The sequence below is a fragment of the Heptranchias perlo genome, chromosome 22, assembly GCF_035084215.1.
Source record: "Heptranchias perlo isolate sHepPer1 chromosome 22, sHepPer1.hap1, whole genome shotgun sequence".
NCBI lineage: Eukaryota > Metazoa > Chordata > Chondrichthyes > Hexanchiformes > Hexanchidae > Heptranchias > Heptranchias perlo.
In genome coordinates this window covers 41168310-41190206 of record NC_090346.1, presented here as the reverse complement: position 1 = coordinate 41190206, position 21897 = coordinate 41168310, and the positions used below count along the sequence as shown (strand labels likewise).

Sequence of the window (21897 nt, the reverse complement as noted above, 5' to 3'; positions counted from 1 at the left end):
TCAAAACTCACTGCTGCTACATGTACCTTTCACCATATAAATCAGAAGACAGCATGCAGCTATAACAAAAACAGTAATTTCAATAGACAAGTCATTATAAACTACTTTTAATCGTGTTGCCATGAAGATGTATAGATGTCAATTAACAATTGGGAAGCATCATCAGAATTCAGGGTTAGGTTATCTTTGGAACAAGAGGGGTTGTGGCTGTTTAATGCACAAAACTATTGTCTAGCACAAAGGCACAGTCAATATGGACAAAAATACAAGTCTCCCTACCTGTCATTTATCTTGATATTTTGATCAGTTTGTGGGTCATACATGAAACGCATAAGCTGAAGATGCAACACTGGTGGAAAGGTAAGAAACTTCACGCCCTTTTCTGCTTCCTGTACAAAGAATATATAAATATATATGACCCAAAATTATGAGCCTAACACCATCGGGTATTTGATGCAGATGAGACTAAAGTTGTAATTTTCGTTAATTTGTAAAAGTATCAATAATTGCATCTAAACATTGATACTCAAATGTTTTAATTACACGTTTAAATGTAAAGCCACTGGTTTGAGTTCTTCCCTATTTTTGGTGGCTTTTAATGCTAGGATACATATGTATGTACCTGGAGATAGATAATAGAAAACACGTCCAATACAGCTGGCGCATCAGGCAGAATTGTAACTGATGCTGGAGAAATTTTGTAATATTTATTCATATGTAGACAAGTCCAAATCAACATCCATTACATATTAAAAATGGTGAGTTGGTCAGAACATTGTTTCAAAAAATGTGGAAAATTCCTATAAAAGTAGAAAATGCTGGAAACATTTAGCAGTCAGGCAGCATCTATGGAGACAAATGTAGGGTTAGCATTTCAGGTTAATGTCCTTTCGTCAGAACCCTGAAACGTTAACCTGGCGTTTCTGTCTCCGCAGATGTTGCTGTGTTTCCAGCACTTTCTGCAATTACTTTTCGGAAAATTCTGATGTCAAGCTCTGCCTATGGAATGAAAACAATGTAAGTCAACATCAATCTGCAGTACCAATCTCCTTAAGTCATAACAGTCGGTGGAAAATCACATTTTGGCATTAAAAAAGTTGGGAAACGTCCTGTGGTTCCAGACATAGCCACCTTGTGGCTTTGTAACGCTTACTTCCAGCGGCTAATGACAGTTAAGCCAAATTACAGGCAGCCTCCCTGCCAGGAAATCAAGCCTAGTAGAATATTTCTATCAAGGCCTCTGTGCGCGCACCCCCCAACAATTCCCTGCTGAAATGCAAGGTGGGAACTCTTACTTTTCCTTCAGCGTTGTAACAATTTAGAAGTTCTTGCCCCTTTAAAAGCCTGTTTTGGCTGTTTATCCACAGTTCTCATTACAGTGGGGGAGTGGGTGTGGGTCGATGGGGCCGCTGGATGAGGTGCAGACAAAAGAATGCTAACCACAACCGTTCCTCCTCCCCCAGGTGATTTCAGGACCTGAGAGCAGGAAAGTAAAGCTCATCGCCCCCCACCCCTTAACAGAAATGTGTGTGTCAGGCGAACAAATCTTTAGCTGATAGCAACGCCCCCCCACCCTTACAATGTATGTGATCAGTGGGGATAGGGAAGAGAAAAGGGAGAGATGCTTGGAGGGAAGATTTAGCTCACCATTCTACTGAAGAAAATCATGCCTGGTTTGGAGGAAAGAACAGCTCACCAGCTCTCCCTGCTTAAGCAGATGCCCCCTTTTTGCTCCCTCTCCTTGTGTCTGAATATCCCTCGTCCTTGTGTTTCACATTAAAAAAAACTCTGCACAACACTACAGGTCAAATAGTAAGAATTAAAATTGCTACGAGCCTCCCCCACTCAAATTGGGCCCTCAAGAACCAGTTGCATGCTCTTGCGACCTCTGTGCCAAACTAAAAATTGTTCTGAATCAGAATAACTTCCCCTTGTATGAGAACTGAGTGAGGCATCAGGCCTGCGATATCTATTCAATGCTTGGGGGCCTACATGCTGTACCTAGATTGGAAGCAAACCAGCAAGTGACGTGTCTTGTATCGGATGCAGTTGGGAATTTTTCCAAATGACTACAAACCTGTCGGTGCTATAATCCACAGAAATACTGCCTTGAACTGAGTTTTGGAATGATGGAAGACAGCAAATACAGGTGTTGTACGAGTTAACTACTGGAACGGATCCATAACATTGATTAGATTTCAAAGGCAGGAGCTATTGGCAACTAGGACCAAATTGGTCCAGGTAGTCCTCAATGTGCCTAGAGTAAAACGTGATCAGAAACATCACAAAAAGGGGAGCAGATAACAGGACAGTTGTAATAAAACTACAACTTTGCTATGATTTTATATACAATGAAATGCGGAAATGCTAGTTGACCCGTACACGAAAACAAAGTTCACACATCAAAATTTTTGCACTTAACACCTCCATTTGGAAGTTCAGACTGAAACTTGAAATATTTCTCAAAAATCTTAAGCCCTGACTGTGGCTTTTTAAAAAAGAAAAATAGCAGGGAAACACAGTAAATCAGCGTTTTTAATAAACTAATTTCTGAACTACTTATGCAATAAAACTTATCTACATTAATTTGTATTCATATTGACTCGTTTCTCTCCACACTTCAGTTATATAATAATCTACTTGCCATTGTTAAATTGTTGTTAACCAGTAAATCATCTATTAGTCTGTAAATCTTACCAACAGTTCCTGATACAATGTACATCAATGTCAGAAATATACCTGTAAACCGTGCTCGCCAGCATCATATTTGTTCTCCCCATCCAGCTGTTCCACTGCTACATAATCTTTGAAAGACTCAAATACTGCAGAACAAAAAAAGTCAGAAGAAACTGTTAAATTTAGAATTGCAGTAAATTATGTATGAAATGTATATATAGTTATACTCACTGTTTTTCTTTCCCTTTATACCGAGTTGAATGTCATAATAATCTTCTATTCTCTCAGATCGATACTCCACATGTTTGCATTGAATATATGACTTTAAAAACAAAAGGAAAAATGTTAACTGATGTCAAGAGCAACAAAATTCATCCAAATTCCATGACTGAGTAATTGACCATTACTTACCACCATCTTTCCTCTGAACAATTTTGGAATTGTGCCCTCTACACAGGTTCCTTTCATTTTATTCTCAACATTATCAAGTAGCTAGAAAAAAGTTAGAGTTGAAGAATTCTATTGTCAGATCAATTAACACAATTACTGCAAAATTTTCTAGATTATATCTCAACAATGCGGATGAAACAAAAATCTAAAATGCTATTAACAGAACTTGGGCCAGTTTTACAAATCCATGCTGCCGGCAACGAACCTTGCCACTAGCAGTACATATCAAATTCGGGCAGGCGCTCATGATTTTCCAACCATAATGGTTAGGAAAGCGTGGATACAATTTGCTGCCACAGGTGAAGCTTTCCATGGGCAGTGCTGACTTGTAAAATTATTCTTTACACATGATTGTTTACACTGGCAGTGGAACTGCTCTGTTTGGAAAAGAATTAAAAACATTTTGTGCTCGCATCAGCAGCCATAAAGAACTTTGTTGCCAAATTACATTACATTGGTTTCCTTATTACATTGGTAACTTTACACGTATAGTGATCCAGAACCTAGTGTCAAAATCTTCAGGCTTTTGTGCACCATATAATTCTCCAACTAGTACGATAGTGTTGCAGTACCTAGCTTTTGCCACCAGCAGTCCTCAGTAAGCAACAAATAGCTGCTGACAGAAAACAGGCATACACAATTTCAATTTACTTCATGGTTCATACACTTCACTGAGCACCCTGCTGCCACCAAGTGGAACATTCTACTTACCAGCTACAATATCTTTATACCCATTTTTGATATTTCTAAAAAAAAAATCAATACTAAATAAACCTTGCGGCTGTTATGATTCCTTCTCAGAGCTCAAGTTTAAAGTATATCATTTGAACAAAATTCCACTCAATAGCTAAGTTTCACCATCTCCAACAAACTATGATGACTTCAGTGGAAATGCAGCAGCCCAGCCCTAGAGAAATGCACCTCCTATTGGCTGAGGACAGCAGGATAGCAACAATGGTCAATTCTATACCTTGCACAACCTCTCATTTCCACAGGTTAAGAATGTGGCAGCAAGTATGGTAGTGATTGAGAAGGTATGGCAGATATTTTAACAAGTTAGCTGGCAATGGCCTCCAAGTCATTCACAATACTATAAGTTTGATCAACCCCAAAACTATAAATGAGGTATGATGAGTGTACTGGCTCTGCACTAATCAAGACTTGATAAAAGCTGTTAATATAGTAATTACTATCTCATTTCAAAAATTTAGCTTGGACATCCCATGTGTTAACCTTGGCTGAATCTTAGAGTATACATTTTCTATACCGTTTTCAAAAGCACTTATTAAAATTAGTCTAAAAAGGTAATTATTGCAGTATTCTATATGAAAGAATGTGGGACTAGAAGGGCAAGATGAGCCAATGAATACTTACAGCAGTGCAGCTTACTCCTCCCCACCCAAGTATGGGGTTTTCAACCACAATTAAAGTTGAAACTCAAATCATTTCATGTATAATTCATTTATGTCATGTTTGAAATCAGGAACATTTTAAAAATATGGGTTCACACTGCCTAAGAGACACATCTTGGAATCTGGCAATGAGTTTACCTTGATAGAGCTGTAGGATTAATGTACTCAGATTAAGCAAATGTACAATGATGAATTTATACAGGAAAAATACTTACCACCCTGCACATTTCTTGAACATCATGTTGCATAAAACTGTCTAGTGTTTCCCACCTACAGGAGAAAATATTAATACACCTTTTGTTTTTAGGACAACACTGACTAACACTTATGAATTGTATTAATGTAATGTTCACAGGTTTTGCATTTTATACTATAACTTCAACCAGATACACACCACCTCAAGGGCAATTAGGGATGGGCAATAAACACTGGCCTTGCCAGTGATGCCCACATCCCATGAACGAATTAAAAAATAGTATAAATGGTTGCAGAATTTGTACCAATTGTGAGCTGTCAGTAACCACAAAACCTTTAAGTAATGTTGTAGAACATGGCAGCCCCTCCCCACTTGCAAATATTCACATCTTCCTCACTCATTGAATGAAGTACAAACTAGATAGGGAACCAGCCAGTCTATTCAATCTGCACCAATGTTTTTTGCCATGAGATAACTGGGGGATACAAATGGGCAATGAAGGCCAAATTTTTAAGTTGCATGTTGATTAGAGTAACTCAGTCAGATAAGATTGTTTAGGGACTAGAATGACATACCACTTTAATCACTGCACTATTTATCACCCACCATACAATGCTAGTATCCTATTTGTGTGGGGACTGGTGAGTGACCCAGAGCATTAATACTTGGTTGAAGTGCAAAATGACATGCAATGCTGATTAAATAGCCCAAAAATGCAGCCTTAATTCTTAAAAGGGAAGACAAACACAAGGGCAAACCTTTTCATGTGGAAGTACAAGTATCTATTCCGACTTACCCAAAAGACTTTGTCAGTTTCTTAGTTCCAACTGGTTTGTCACTGTGCTGCAATTCATAGAACACCCGTTGCAATGCTAAAGGGACACTTTTTGATGAATCATCCCCATCTGTTGGCATCATATAGACAGCCTATGCAAAGCAAAGAAAATCAATCAGAATAATTCGAATTATGAAAAGTATGACAAACAAAAGTGAACAAAAATTCAGTCCTGGCAAGTCAGTCCAGTTTTGTTGGAGGACACATTTCCAAGCTCAGTATAATTTAATATACACAGCATCTCCTATATTTGCACTGACATCAGCCACACGCTCCTTTGGATGTACTGTCTGTTTTTTCAGGCCAATGGCAAGCCTTCCTACACCCTATCCCATCCAGGTTTTGTTCCTGTTCTGAAATTGACTGATGACTCATGCTGGGTATAATTCCACAGGCCCCCAGCAGCCCTGCAGCCCTTTACAGAGGTAGCTATTCATACATGATGCTGGACAGATTGGATAGCTTGCCAGGACAAACCTGAAAATCACAGCCAAGATCAAGGTGAGCCTGGAATCAAACCTGGGATATTCTGGGGTGTATACCACTCAATACAACATCATGGTGGATTTAGCCATCAAGTCACAGAACCGCTTAATTGCAACCTTTTTAGAAAAAAAACTCCACAATTAAAATTATGGGCAGAATTAAAAGGCTTAATTACTCATCGGTGGTTTAAAACTTCCATCACTGCTGGGAAGCAGATGTGCTCAGCTTGTATGTTTTACCTAATGCTGTATCACATCTCCTACGGTACTTTCTTCCAGCAACTTGTTATTTTAATATAAAGTGCAAGGCAAAAAGACATGTACTGCCACCTGACACGTTGAAGCATAAGCTACTTTTACGACCCCCAGGCCACAAATGGGTGTGGCTTCGACCCAGCCCACATAAACATTGAAATGTCATTCAGCCATAAATGAGCACTTTGAAAATGCTCGTCACACAAGATATCAGCCCATGACACCACAGGCTGATTGCCAAATAGAACTGTTCCGTAGCATCTTGTGTAGCACTTAGACTAAAACAAGGACAATTAGAATACAGTATAAATGGCTAAAACACGTTTAGTTTACTGTGTGCACAAAACAAGTTGCTGAAGAAACATGGGCTAAAAGGATTAATACAGAGGAAAAGAAACACCAAGTCGCAGTTATTGCCTCCCTAATTTCATCCTCTACTGTTTCAATGGCATTGATTTGTGGTGGGGTAGACACAGCACCAAACAGGTGCCCATAGCTCCTTGGAATCTCATCAATGTAGCCTATCTTCATGCGAGAATCTGAACAGCTGTTTCAGCAGGCTATTCAATCATGGGGCATCACAGCCAAGACAGTTCCTGTCGTCATCCATTGAGGCCCATCATTGTGCCCCTGCTGCCACCATATGAAATATAATTGACTGGAGCGCTGTAATACTTATTTGTGAGCTCAAGATTAATTTCAAGTTAAAAATGCAGCTGTTGCAATAGCAAAATTTCAATTTCATAATTTCTTAAAGAATGTGTTTACATTGCCAGCTCTCACTAAGGCATCTTCATAGCCATAAGAACAAAATTAGAAGAGGTGCAGCATGCAACAATCTTCAGGCTCCTTGCAACCGTTTATCTTCAGGGTTGAGCAGAGTGAACACACCACAGCAATGAACACAAATAAACAAAATAATGTCCACACTACCATTCGCAGCTGATTTGTGAAGAACAATGTCTGCAATAAGCTGTTCATGTAACAGGTTGCTCCCTGGTTCTTCAATCCTACATAGCCTGTGTGTTTCTTAGAGTCCCACCTAGAATTAAATTTTCAAAAACAGTACATTTAACTCACAACCTTCCAATATATATGGCTTCCCTTGAAATACTTGCAAACAAAAAGTACAGAAATTCAGCACTCCCCAATTTGCTCCCCATCTCATGCATCCAGAGGATGCGATTGGTGCGTTTCCCACTTTTCCCTGAAGATTACAGAGTGAGAAATTACAAAGCCATTGCATAATATTGTTTTCTGAACAATTTGCTTAATCACAAATTATTCATGTAAAATGCATCTTAATCTAGTCAATTTCCAAACTACCCAAGATTTTATAATTCTAAATACAATACTCACGCCACCCCATGTGGTGCATCAGCCTGAGCAAAGACTTCAAATGTAACTTTGTCATCTTCTATGAAACCTTTTTCAGGATCAGTTGCTTCCTAGACAGATTTGAAATAACTATTCAATTAATGTGGTTCACTCCATAGCTACCTCAAATGACTTAGTATAATTGTTATAACTCATCATTTGGCCTGACAATTTTAATGAGATCTGAATTCAAAAACACAAACAGACTAGGTAAAATCTATGCAATGTAGCAAACAATTCAATGTTTCATACACAAGACAGGACTGAACTTCCTGCTTTCCCATAAGACTTCATTTTTAGATCAGGGATACCTTTGGTGAAACTACAAGAATACATTCTTTGAAATCCAATAATTCACAACCCACCTAGGCCCTACGGAGCTGGGTTGATGCCAGTAAAATGATCTAAAAACTCAACTATGCAAGTTCTATTACATGAACACCGCTCCCTGTGCGAGGATTGGAATATGCAGAAGGAAATTATGTCACAGGGATTGCTCCCTACAAAAATAGAAACAAATTAAACATGCACAGGTACAGGTTTGTCAAAGAAGATAGAAGTGACGGGAAGAGGGGATGCAGTTTTGTGCTCAAGATCACTTGGAATTTATAACTTGAAGTCGGTGAATTTATAAGTCAGGAAAAAGCAAAACAAAAATGGCTTACACTAAAAACCAGTCAATGGAAAGAGTTAACAGCAGGAAAGGAACTGGATTCCAGATGTTGTGGGTGGCCCAGCCAGAAAGCCCTCACACCAACAAGACTATGACAAGTACCTGGATATGTGGACAACCCTGGATTACACAGGAAGCTTGCTAAATGAGTCATGGATCAGCAGCAAATTTAAAATCCCATGACAATATTCAAGAAAGGATAATTCAATATTATGGGTTGATGAAAGCATGTCCTGTGGCAATGTAGCATTTTTGCTCTAGAATAAGTTTCTAAATGTTTAGTCAGTCCCCTGCATGCTCCCTCACAACCACCCTATTTTCTTGCAGCAGTTTTGAAATATACAGAAGAGGAGACTAACATTTCAAATTTGCAGTGTAACTTGGATTACAAATCAAAAAAAAGGATGGTTGGAGAAAAAAAAAAGTAAATCTTCAGCACTTACACTCCAAGTCATAAAATTAGAGAACCCCCAGTCATTCTCCTTGTGAAAGAAAAGATGGCTAATCCTTCTACTGAATGACTTTTCTTCATCTTTGTAGTTGATTATCTTCAATACAGCTTGGGCATGACAGGACCATGACCTATAAAAGGAAACAGGAAGAATTTTTATAACACTAGATAAATTATGTTTTTCGTTTAAGGGGTTAATTCACATGAGCACACAAAAAAACCACACAATTCATGGATAAACTACAAATGCAGATGTTACACCATTGACCTGTAGAATAGCAAAACGTGAACCACGACTTCACACTCGGTGCGGCAGTGTAGTGGTTATTACTGGATCAGCAGCCCAGAGGTTAAGAGTTCAAATCTCACCAAGTTGTCAAACTGAATTGAAAGCATTTGGTAATCTGTGGGCTAGCACCAGAAAATAAATGACCACAAAGCAGCCAAATTGTCATAATGCTAATATCCTTCAGGAGTAGAGTTAAGAGAGAAATCAGGAGGGCAAAAAGGGGACATGAGATTGCTTTGGCAGATAAGGCAAAGGAGAATCCAAAGAGCTTCTACAAATACATAAAGGGCAAAAGAGTAACTAGGGAGAGAGTAGGGCCTCTTAAGGATCAACAAGGTCATCTATGTGCGGAACCACAAGAGATGGGTGAGATCCTGAATGAATATTTCACATTGGTATTTACGGTTGAGAAAGGCATGGATGTTAGGGAACTTGGGGAAATAAATAGTGATGTCTTGAGGAGTGTACATATTACAGAGAGGGAGGTGCTGGAAGTCTTAACGCGCATCAAGGGAGATGAATCTCCGGGACCTGATGAAATGTATCCCAGGACGTTATGGGAGGTTAGGGAAGAAATTGCGGGTCCCCTAGCAGAGATATTTGAATCATCGACAGCTACAGGTGAGGTGCCTGAAGATTGGAGGGTAGCAAATATTGTGCCTTTGTTTAAGAAGGGCGGCAGGGAAAAGCCTGGGAACTACAGACCGGTGAGCCTGACATCTGTAGTGGGTAAGTTGTTAGAGGGTATTCTGAGAGACAGGATCTACAGGCATTTGGAGAGGCAGGGACTGATTAGGAACAGTCAGCATGGTTTTGTGAGTGGAAAATCATGCCTCACGAATTTGATTGAGTTTTTTGAAGGGGTAACCAAGATAGATAGATGAGGGCTGTGCAGTAGACGTGGTCTACATGGACTTCAGCAAAGCCCTTGACAAGGTACCACATGGTAGGCTGTTACGCAAGGTTAAATCTCATGGGATCCAAGGTGAGGTAGCCAATTGGATACAAAATTGGCTTGACGACAGAAAACAGAGGGTGGTTGTAGAGGGTTGTTTTTCAAACTGGAGGCCTGTGACCAGCGGTGTGCCTCAGGGATCGGTGCTGGGTCCGCTGTTATTTGTTATTTATATTAATGATTTGGATGAGAATTTAGGAGGCATGGTTAGTAAGTTTGTAGATGACACCAAGATTGGTGGCATTGTGGACAGTGAAGAAGGTTATCTAGGATTGCAACGGGATCTTGATAAATTGGGCCAGTGGGCCGATGAATGGCAGATGGAGTTTAATTTAGATAAATGTGAGGTGATGCATTTTGGTAGATCGAATCAGACCAGGACCTACTCCGTTAATGGTAGGACGTTGGGGAGAGTAATAGAACAAAGAGATCTAGGAGTACAGATTCATAGCTCCTTGAAAGTGGAGTCACAGGTGGATATGGTGGTGAAGAAGGCATTCGGCATGCTTGGTTTCATTGGTCAGAACATTGAATACAGGAGTTGGGGTGTCTTGTTGAAGTTGTACAAGACATTAGTAAGGCCACACTTGGAATACTGTGTACAGTTCTGGTCACCCTACTATAGAAAGGATATTATTAAACTAGAAAGAATGCAGAAAAGATTTACTAGGATGCTACCGGGACTTGATGGTTTGACTTATAGGGAGAGGTTAGATAGACTGGGACTTTTTTCCCTGGAGAGTAGGAGGTTTCGGGGTGATCTTATAGAAGTCTATAAAATAATGAGGGGCATAGATAAGGTAGATAGTCAAAATCTTTTCCCAAAGGTAGGGGAGTCTATAACGAGGGGACATAGATTTAAGGTGAGAGGGGAGAGATACAAAAGGGTCCAGAGGGGCAATTTTTTCACTCAAAGGGTGGTGAGTGTCTGGAACGAGCTGCCGGAGGCAGTAGTAGAGGCGGGTACAATTTTGTCTTTTAAAAAGCATTTGGACAGTTACATGGGTAAGATGGGTATAGAGGGATATGGGCCAAGTGCAGGCAATTGGGACTAGCTTAGTGGTATAAACTGGGCGACATGGACATGTTGGGCCGAAGGGCCTGTTTCCATGTTGTAAACTTCTATGATTCTATAAAGGAACCCATCACCCCTAATAGGTCTGGCCTACTCCAGTCCTACACTACATGGCTGACTCAATGTTCTCTGAAGTAACCTAGCAAGCCACCTAGTCTAAAAAGTAGCTACTGAAGACTGAACCATCGTGTTCTTGATGAAGGATTGGTCAATAACTGTGGACTTCCCAGCAACACCCCAATCCAAGAGTGAAAAATAACCTATCGATCTAATGTGTTAAATCTAACTTTCAACCTTCTCCATGAGAATCTTGCAACTTCAGGTGTTTTTTCTTATGCAAGACATCATTTACAGTAGCAGTTGTGGAGCTTTGACACTCATCAAAACTTGGATTCAGCAAATGCCAATTCCATTTAAATCACTTGACTAAGCACATTTGTATTAAGACAGACAATTTTTTGCCATCTTTATTCCTCCTGAGCAAATTAAAAAGTTATAATGGTTTGTAGAGTTTTGTACAGGACAATAAAATTTAAATCTGTTTCTCGGTCTACGACTTACATAATGACAAGAGATAGGAGTAGGCCATACGGCCCCTCGAGCCTGCTCCGCCATTCAACAAGATCATGGCTGATCTTAGACCTCAACTCCACTTTCCAGCCCAATCTTCATATCCCTTGATTCCCTAGAGTCCAAATATCTATATATTTCAGCCTTGAATATACTCAATGACTCAGCATTCACAGCCCTCGAGGATAGAGGATTCCAAAGATTCACAACCCTCAGTGAAAATATTCCTCATCTCACTCTTAAATGGCCAACCCTTAAGCCTGAGACTATGCCCCCTAGTTCTAGACTCGTCAGCCAGGGAAACAATCTCAGCATCTACCCTGTCAAGCGCCCTCAGAATCTTATGTTTCAATGAGATCACCTCTCATTCTTCTAAACTCGAGAGTATAGGCCCATTCTACTCAACATCTCCTTCTCAAAAGGACAACTTCTCATCCCAGGAATCAATCTAGTGAACGTTCATTGCACTGCCTCCAAGGCAAGTACATCCTTCCTTAGATAAGGAGACCAAAACTGGATGTAATACTCCAGGTGAGGTCTCACCAAAGCCCTGTACGACTGTAGCAAGACTTCTTTACTCTTGTACTCCAACCCCCTTGCAATAAAGGCCAACATGCCATTTGCCTCCCTAATTGCTTGCTGTACCTACATGCTAACTTTGTGTTTCTTGTACAAGGACACCCAGATCCCTCTGAACACCAACATTTAATAGTTTCTCACCATTAAAAAAATAAATATTCTGCTTTTCTATTCTTCCTATCAAAATGAATAACTTCACATTTCCTCACATTATACTCCGTCTGCCACCACCTTGCCCATTCACCTAACCTGTCTTTATCCCTTCACAGACTGTCCTCCTGACAGCTTACTTCCCTACCTACCTTTGTATCGTCAACAAACTTGGATACATTACACTCTGTCCCTTCATCTAAGTCATTAATATAGATTGTAAATAGCTGAGACCCCAGCACTGATCCTTGCGGCACCCCACTAGTCACAGCCTGCCAACCTGAAAATGACCCGTTTATCCCTACTGTTTTCTGTCCGTTAACCAATCCTCTATCCATGCTAATATATTACCTCAACCCTATGAGCCCTTATCTTGCGTATCAACCTTTTATGTGGCACCTTATCGAATGCCTTTTGGAAATCCAAATATACTACATTCACCGGATCCCCTTTATCTACCCTGCTAGTTACACCCTCAAAAAACTCCAATAAATTTGTTAAATACGATTTCCCTTTCATAAAACCATGTTGACTCTGCCTAATCGTATTATGATTTTCTAACTGTCCTGTTACTACGTCCAGCATTTTCCCAAGGACTAAAGTCAGGCTAACTGGCCTGTAGTTCCCCGTTTTCTCTCTCCCTCTTTTCTTGAACAGCGGTGTTAAATTTGCTACCTCCCAATCCACTGGGACCGTTCTAGAATCTAGGGTATTTTGGAAGATCACAATGCATCCACTATCTCTGCAGCCACTTCTTTTAGAACCCTAGGCCATAGGCCATCGGGTGCTGGGGATTTGATGGCTTTTAGTCCCATTAGCTTGTCTAGTACTTTTTCTATACTGATATTAATTGTTTTAAGTTTCTCACTCTCATCTGCCCCTTGGTTACCCACTATTTTTGGTATGCTTTTTGACTCTTGTACTGTAGAGATAGATACAAAATATTTGTTTAACATCTCTGCCATTTCCTTATTCCCCATTATAATTTCTCCTGTCTCAGCCTTTAAGGGACCAATGTTTACTTTTGCTACTCTCTTCCTTTTTTAAAAAACTTGTAGAAGCTCTTACAATCAGTTTTTATATTTCTAGCTAGTTTACTCTCATTCTATTTTCTCCCTTCTCAATTTCTTGGTCCTTGATCCTTTGCTGGTTTCTAAAACTCTCCCAATCCTCAGGCTTACTACTTTTCTTCACAACATTATAAGCCCTTTCTTTTAATTTAATACTATCCTTAACATCTTTAGTTAGCCAACTAAAGATGTTAAACTCTTTTCCCGTGGAGTTTTTATTTCTCAATTGAATGCTGGCGTTGCCAGCGACACCCACATCCCATGAATGAATAAAAAAATATTTGTTGAAAATGTTGAAGTATTTCTTTAAATGTCTGCCACTGCTTATCTGTCGTACCTTTTAATCTAATTTCCCAATTTCCTTAGCCAACTCGCCCCTCATACCTATGTAATTGGCTTCATTTAAGTTTAAGACTTAGTTTCGGACTTAAGTATATCACTCTCAAACTCAACGTGAAATTATATCATGATGAGCACTCTGCCCCAGAGGATCCTTTACAAGGAGATTACTAATTAACGCTGTCTCATTACATGAGACCAGATCTAAAATAGCCTGTCCCCTAGTTGGTTCCACGACGTATTGTTCTAGGAAACGGTCTCAAATGCATTCCATGAACTCGTCCTCCAGACTGCTGTTGCCAACCTGATTTGCCCAGTCTGTAAGATTAAAGTCCCCCACGATTATTGCATTACCTTTGTTACAAGCTCCTATTACTTCTTGGTTAATTACTCTGTCCAACAGTATAGCTACTGTTAGGAGGCCTACAAACTACTCCATGTTTTCTGCCTCGTTATTTCTTATCTCAACCCATATTGATTCTACTTCCTGATCTTCCGAGCTAAGATCCTTTCTCGCCACTGTCTTTATCTCATCCTTTATCAGGACTACCCCCCCTACCCCCCCCCCCTCCCCTTTCCATTCTGCCGGTCTTTCCAAAAACTAACTTTGGTCACCTTGCAACCACGTCTCTGTAATGGCTATTAGATCAAACCCATTTATCTGTTTGTGCCAATTCATCTATCTTGTCACAAAATCTTCCTGCATTCAGATAAAGAGCCTTTAATTTTAACTTTTTACTATTATTCCCTGCTTTGACCTTATTCGTCAATGCACGATTTCTGTTAAGCTCTCTGTCCCTTCCTGTCACACTCTGCTTACCCTTATCCAAATCACTACACTGCTCTATTGCCTTGTCTTCTCTTTAGATTTCTAAATTTCCCCTCACCTGATCCCTCCCCCCCCCCTTTTAGTTTAAAGCCTTATCTCCAGCCCTAGTTATTAGATTTGCCAGGACACTGGTACCCGCCCAGTTTAAGTGCAGCCCGTCCCAACGGAACTGCTCCCTCTCTCCCCAGTACTGGTGCCAGTGCAACATGAATCGAAACCCCTTCCTCCCACACCACTCTAAGCCATGCATTTAACACTCTGATCTGTTTGACCCTATGCCAATTTGCACGTGGCTCAGGTAGTAATCCAAAGATTACCACCACTGAGGTTCTGCTTATTAATTTAGATCCTAGCTCCTCGAGCTCCCTCAGCAGAACCTCATTCTTAGTTCTACACCTCTGTCGTTGGTTCCTACGTGGACCACAACAACCGGATCCTCCCCCTCGTGCTCCAAGTTCTTTGCCAACCGCGAGGAGATATCCTTAACCCTGGCACCGGGTAGGCAACACAGCCTTCGAACTCTCGACCACGACTAGAGAACGGTATCTTCTGATAGATACTACCACATTCCTTTTTACTCCCCCTACTTGAATGGTCTCCTGTACAGTGCCGTAGTCAGTTTGCCCACTTTCTCTGCAGTCCTTGTTCCGTCCATACAGATAACAAGTACCTCATATCTGTTGGACAAGGGCTGAGGCTCCCCCATTACTACATCCTGGGTCCCCATACCTGTCTGACTCGCAGTCTCACCTTCCTGTCCCTGACCACTAACTCTAAAGTACTACTTAACCCAAGGGGTGTGACTGCCTCCTGGAACAAAGTGTCCAGGTAACTCTCCCCACTCCCTGATGCATCGCAATGTCTGTAGCTTGGACTCCAGCCCAACAGCCGAAGTTCCTCAAGCTGCAGATACTTACTGCAGATGTGGTCGCTCGGGATCTCACTGATCTCCATCAACTCCCATATGCTGTAGTTACAAAACAACTGCCCTGCCATCTCTATCTAACCTTGTTTTATTTAATTAGTTTTTTAAAAAAGTTTTTATTCAATTGGTTTATACCAATAATAGTTTTATTAAAAGTTAATAATCTAGTTTAAGTTATTAATAGTTGTTTAATAGCAGTTTTATTTCTCCCAGCTCTTAATTTTAACCCATTGCCCTAACTGAGGGGGGGAAAAGCTGTAATACTTACAAGCCAATCAAATGGACTTGGTCCCATTCAACAACAACTTGCATTTATATGGCATCTTTAACATAGTAAAACGTCCCAAGGAACTTCACAGGAGTGATCAAACAAAATTTGGCACCGAGCCACATAAGGAAATATTAGGACAGGTGACCAAGCTTGGTCAAAGAGGTAGGTTTTAAGGAGTGTCTTAAAGGAGAGAGAAGTGGAGGGGATTCGGGAGGTTCAAAGCACTAATTAACACATTTCACTTTCCTTGCATTACCATTTATACATTAAAATCAATAAAGACTTCATGAAAGGAACTTAGTGGTTTTGGTTATTCAGTTTACTTTTTCTCATCAAACTGTACACAGTAAAGTGGGCTGACTATTCATAAGCTGTTCTCATGTAGTGAATGTTTCCATTTTTAAGAAAGTGAGCTTTTACTTACGTGGAATCTGACTCAGCATTGCACTGCAGGAAAAATCCAACGCTCTTTTGATGAGGCCGATCAGGATGGAAGCGAGGCATTACCATGATTTTCCATGGCAAATTCCGCACAAAACAAGGAGGGCTCAGCACAGACTCGCTAAGCCTACTAAACCGTTCCACAGTGAAGCGAAATGTGGCCTCTGACCGCCAGCTGGTGTCTGTCAAAATCGAAAAGAACTTTAATGTTTAAAATAAAACTAAAACCAATTTTAAGGTTACAGTTCTGTCTCGTTGAATGGCGCCTAAATCTGATCTGTGGCTTTCAAAATGTTACAACTGCCAAAATATCATCCTCTGATGTAGTGTAAAAATATTTTCACCAGCAAGACACCATTACAATTCTTGCATGTCTTGAAACTCAATTTTTCAGTTACAATTGGACATTGTAACATCTACATTTATATTTCCAAGAAAAAAATGTTGATTTCAGCTTTTCTTATAGGCCACTGTATACCTACACAGTTTCTGTTCTTTGGGAAGCAAGACGAGGAAACTGCTTTAGAATTTAGAGCAGTAGTCTATATTGAGTGCTATCGGGTGCAAGTGGGGCTCATTTGTTAAGAGCCCAAATTTGCACAAAATGTATAGGCGGTTCGCAAAAAGCCCCACGGTGTAAGTAGTATACAGCCACAGTGATCACTTAGGGATAAAACAATCACTAACAGCCAACTTTTTCATTACCACCCTGAAAGAAAATGCCATCCAAAAGAGTCTGCTTGCACCAAGAATTGTGGGTGCATAGTAGTGGCATTATTTGCCCATGTTATTTACCATAAGCAATGACTTCCTTGTTCTTTGAAAAGTTCAGATTCCTTGTACAAATAGAATTTTAAGAGTGCGGAAAATTGAATAATTGGGATACTGCTCCTCTTAAAAACATTTCACCCTGAGCTGTCAAGTGATCTTTCCCCACTCTGCTGCATACAAGGCTTTGTTCTCTGCCTCCAGGAGGCTGCACTAAGATGCCAACAGCAAGAGCACTGAAATATAACTGCAAAATAGTAAGATCAGAAGTATGGATTAGGCCTGTAGGGAGCTCTGCATGCAGAGGTTGAATCTCTTGAAAAATTTAAGACCACAACTACTGTAGTAATTACTATTTTCCTCACGTTCAACCTCCACATAAAAATAGCAGTAAAGCAAAGCAGTACAAAAATTTGGCAGTGAAATTTTGAGGAAGTACACAATCTGTTTAGTCCGTAGCAGTGCAGCATCAAAGCAAAAGATTCATATCCTCTCTCCAACAGGACCATGTCTGGTGCCTGGACATCCTTGGTATACAATTCAAGATAACACTTAGTTAAAGCATGCATATTACTGGAGGTTGATTAATGCCTTGCATATCAGTCTCAATAACAGGAGGGGGTATCATGGTGCAGGACAAAGCCTTACAAACAGCAGATAGGGAAGGGGAAAAAGAAAGCTATGCGGTGCAATTTTCTTAAAAGGACAATATCCCAGATGCATTTTCCTTCATGGTGGCAGTACTTTATTGTGTAAGTTCCACAATTGAGGAATTAAGTTCAGTGGGGAAACTTGTAAAAATTCTTCAGAAATAAGTAAGAACGAGGAAGGCCAGACTTATGGTAAGTAACAAGTGGAAGACAAAATATGTTTTTCTTGTCATTGTGAAACATAGGTAAAGGGCCTAGATCCATTGCGTAGGAGTCCAAGGATGAAGGAATTAGAAACAAAATAAATGAAGTTGTAGTGGCCAGGGGATGTGAAGCTTAGGTTTTAAAAGACTGCATGTTATACGAGGCAAGGAATTTCAGTTTGAGGTACTAGAAAAGAATAAATTGGAGAAGACAACAGTGCTATGGAGTTTCATTCTCAACATGGTAAAGATGCAATGCAGTGAGGAGATAAGAATGTAGAAAGCCTATTTGAAGCTAAGGTAGAACTAGAGGATCAATGCTCAGAAGAATCAGCAAAATCAAGAAAAGTTGAGAAAGATTGGAAGATAAAGGTCAGAGAAAGATATTGCCCAGCAAACAAGCCTTTTTTGTGTCCTGTCCAGAGGTGAAAGGTGTGCTATAAAGGCTCACATATATGTGAGAGCTTTTGAGTTTGAGTGTTTAAGAGTGTTAACAGTTGTGGAGGGGAAAATAAGGAGTTGTTTATAAGAGGCAACTGAGCTTCTTTTGTGGCAGTTTTAGTGATGAAAGAAATACGGGAGTACCATTTGACATCAGATGAGAGATGTCAAGAATGTCAATAGATGAAGGAGGACTATAGAACCAAAAAGGTAAAAGGTAATAGCTGTTGGTTGGAATAGTATTTAAGAAGTTGTAACAAGATTTTCACTGCTCTAAAGGACAGTCATCGTCAAGTTATGCAGCCATCCACACTAGTGGAAATATAAACTGCAATACACAAAAACACTCCATATAATATCATGCAATGTAATATCACCAAGAAGTTTATTTTATGGATGTCTTCTCAGAGTCCCAGGAGATTCTACTTACCAGCCAACTGTTTGTATAAACATACAGAAAATGCATGCTGAGGAGCACTTTTTGCCAGAGCTCTTTTTACTGGCAAAGCACTAATTCAATCTCAAGTATTGTGAGAGATCTTCTGATTCTCAGTCTCAAAAAGTACTTTCACAATGCAACTGAAGTAAAATCATAATTTTTTTTTTGAGCCAGACAACATCCTTTCAATAACTTAAGTTATTTCGCACTCACTTGTCATCCCCTCTCTCTTCTGTACATTCTGGCCACATTAAGGTGGGACACTGGGAGGAAAACATTACTGAGTTTTGGAGGTGAAGTGTAAGGTATAGCATTCCTGATGGTTTCTCTTCCCCCATCTACTGTAACATGTGGTTCCCCATCAAGTCACTGGCTAGGGCCAGAAAGGATGGCAGCAGAGCTTCTTCCTGCCCCTGCTGGATAATTTAGATCTTGGTTGAAAACTCGTGTCCAAAACAAAGCTTTGCCTTGCACAACAAACATTCTATACAATGCATGAAGAAAACAGCTAGGCAATTTTCTATGCCCTAGTCTAAACCCCAGAGTTATGATGATAATTAAGCTCCATCAGTCCAGAGGACACAGATGCTACCTGCCTTGGTTTTCTCCATATAAGCTTTTCTCCCAGGTTTTGAGAGAGTGACAAACATAGCGCATAACGTTGCTCTCCCTTTATGTTATGTTCTGTGCCTCTACTCTGACTTATTGGAGGAGGCCAATTCAGAAAATAGAGACGTACGTCGCTTTACATTGCAGTCCAAGTCTTCCAGTTGTGTATCGGGACTCAGCCATCTCCAAACCAGCTGCAAGGCCTGGGTAGACTGTTGTGGCAGTTCAGTATTGCACACACACACAAAGTGTTAAGTCCACAACAAGTGACATCATGACCACCCATGAGAGTGGAGAAGAAAAAAAGGGGTGATGGGAAAATGGTAATTATAGGGATGTTCTTCCCTGTTAATATATTTATTACTAGGTTTATAACATTGGTTCCTGACAGCATCAGGGCTATCCAAGAGAAATGACAGCATTATTAGAAATAGAATTATCTGGAAAAGGGCATACTGCTCCCCTTTTATTCAGGCTCAATTTCATCTGGAAAGAGGGTACACGCATTCTTTAAGTTCAAAACCTACCGTAGTCAGTTGTGTCAATCAGAACCACCAGCGATGTCAAAGTACCACTAGCTTTTAAAGGAGCTGGTACCGGTTAATCGTCAGTCACTGCCATAAATGGAGGGCAAGCCAAGTCAGCCATATATTGCAAGAAATCCTCTAAGGCAGGAAACATCCCAAAGTCGTCTTACAGAAATTTTCAGAGAAGATTCCTCGAACAACATGTTGCTTTTACATTTGAGAAGGGGGTGCCGGTGGAAAGTTTACCCTAATCTGCTCAACCTACTCTACATTAACAATAATGCAGTCCATACCTGCATGCAGCAAGACCTGGACACATCCAGGCTTGGGCTGATAAGTGGCAAGTAATATCCATGCCACACAAGTGCCAGGCAATCTCCAACGGGAGAGTCTGGACATCTTCCCTTGACAGTCAATGCCAGTACAATTGCCGAATCCCCCATCAACATTCTGGGGGGTCGCCACTGACCAGAAACTCAACTGGGCTAGCCAGATAATGCCGTGACTACTATGGCAGGTCAAAGGCTAGGTATTCTGTGGCAAGTGGCTCACACCTCCTGACTCCCTATTGCCTCTCCACAGCCTACAAGGCATGTCAGGAGGGTGATGGAATACTGTTCACTTGCCGGGATGGATGCATCTACAACACCAGAGAAGCTGGACATGATCCAGGACAAAGCACTCTGCTTGATTGATAGCCCATCTTAAACATCAACTCCCTCCACCACCAGCTCACTGTGACTAAGTGTGTACTATCTACAGGATGCATTGCAGCAACTCACCACGGCTTCTTCAATGGCACCTCCCAAACCCACAACATCCACCTGGAAAGACAAGGGCAACAGATGCACGAGAACATCATCACCTCCAAGCCGCATACCATCCCAACTTAGATACACCACCGTTTCTTCATCGTTGATGGGTCGGAATTCTGGAATGACCTACCTAACAGCACCGTGGAAGCATCTTCACCACATGGACTACAGTGGTTTAAGGCAGTGGCTCACCACCACACTGTCAAGGGCATCCAGTATGGGCAAAAAATGCTGGCCTTGCTAGCAACACCCATAGCCGAAGAACGAAAGGAAAGAGGTTACCTCATTGAGCTGTGCTGATGAACACCAAAGACAGTAGCACTGCCCAGGTGCTGGTCAAAAACTTCAATGATGTAATCACTTGATTGGAACTAGCATTGGGCAGTACTTGCTTGGCTGCCGAAAACAGAAATGATAAAATTTTTGACAAGTTCTGAAGGAGACTGCACAAGTCATGAAGGGCCTCAGCATTTTCTCCTTGATTGTTAGCATAGAACACAGCATGGCCAATACATTGCCACTCACACAACTGGTTTCAACTCAATTCTTTGACTGACCTGGGTAGCCCTGCACCTGGAGGAATGTAGGTTCGAAATGCAGCAAATGACCATTTCATTGAACACTTTTGCAGATTTGACATAGGCTTCATATTTCTGAAACTCTTGCAATGTTGAAGATAGGCTAAATGTAGGTCATGGGTTTGGAGAAGGATCCATTGTGTTCCACAAATTTTAAATTGAGCATTGCAACCAAACCCAAAGTAGTCCTTAGGGGCTGATACTGAAAAGCATCAGCTGAGACAAGTGATTTTGTTTTTAAATAATAAGACACTTCCAAAACCAATTTTACATACCAACAAAAAAAAAAATCAGCACTGACAAGAAAAACTAAAAAGGTACACAACAAAGTCTTAATCAGTGAAGGAAAGATTATCTGACCCAAATGGTAGCGCAATGGTGTATTTCTTAAAGTGGTCATTCTTTTTCCCACCTCCCCCACAGTTAGATGACTGAAATTCCTATTTATATGCAGAAGTTGAATGAATGAGGAAGAATTGAGGAATCTCTCGTAACATGCTCCAAGTAGGAAAAAAAATTCCTTGTGACCAGGATTTTTATTTAGAGAGCACCTACCCCATGGGG

The 21897-nt window shown here is 40.6% G+C and overlaps 1 protein-coding gene across 5 annotated transcripts in view; it reads right to left on the bottom strand.

Annotated features, from left to right (window-relative positions):
* The window catches only part of usp7 (ubiquitin specific peptidase 7 (herpes virus-associated)), a 77870-nt gene that overhangs the window by 33769 nt on the left and 22204 nt on the right, over positions 1–21897 (bottom strand). For all 5 annotated transcript variants that reach the window (XM_068003356.1, XM_068003351.1, XM_068003354.1 and 2 more), the window contains exons 3-12: positions 16287–16485; positions 8803–8941; positions 7669–7757; positions 7243–7351; positions 5531–5661; positions 4754–4808; positions 3088–3168; positions 2908–2998; positions 2740–2822; positions 280–389 (exon numbers count right to left, since the gene is read on the bottom strand). In XM_068003356.1, coding sequence (XP_067859457.1) covers positions 280–389; positions 2740–2822; positions 2908–2998; positions 3088–3168; positions 4754–4808; positions 5531–5661; positions 7243–7351; positions 7669–7757; positions 8803–8941; positions 16287–16485 — 1087 coding nt within the window. The remainder of the gene's footprint in view (positions 1–279; positions 390–2739; positions 2823–2907; positions 2999–3087; positions 3169–4753; positions 4809–5530; positions 5662–7242; positions 7352–7668; positions 7758–8802; positions 8942–16286; positions 16486–21897) is intronic.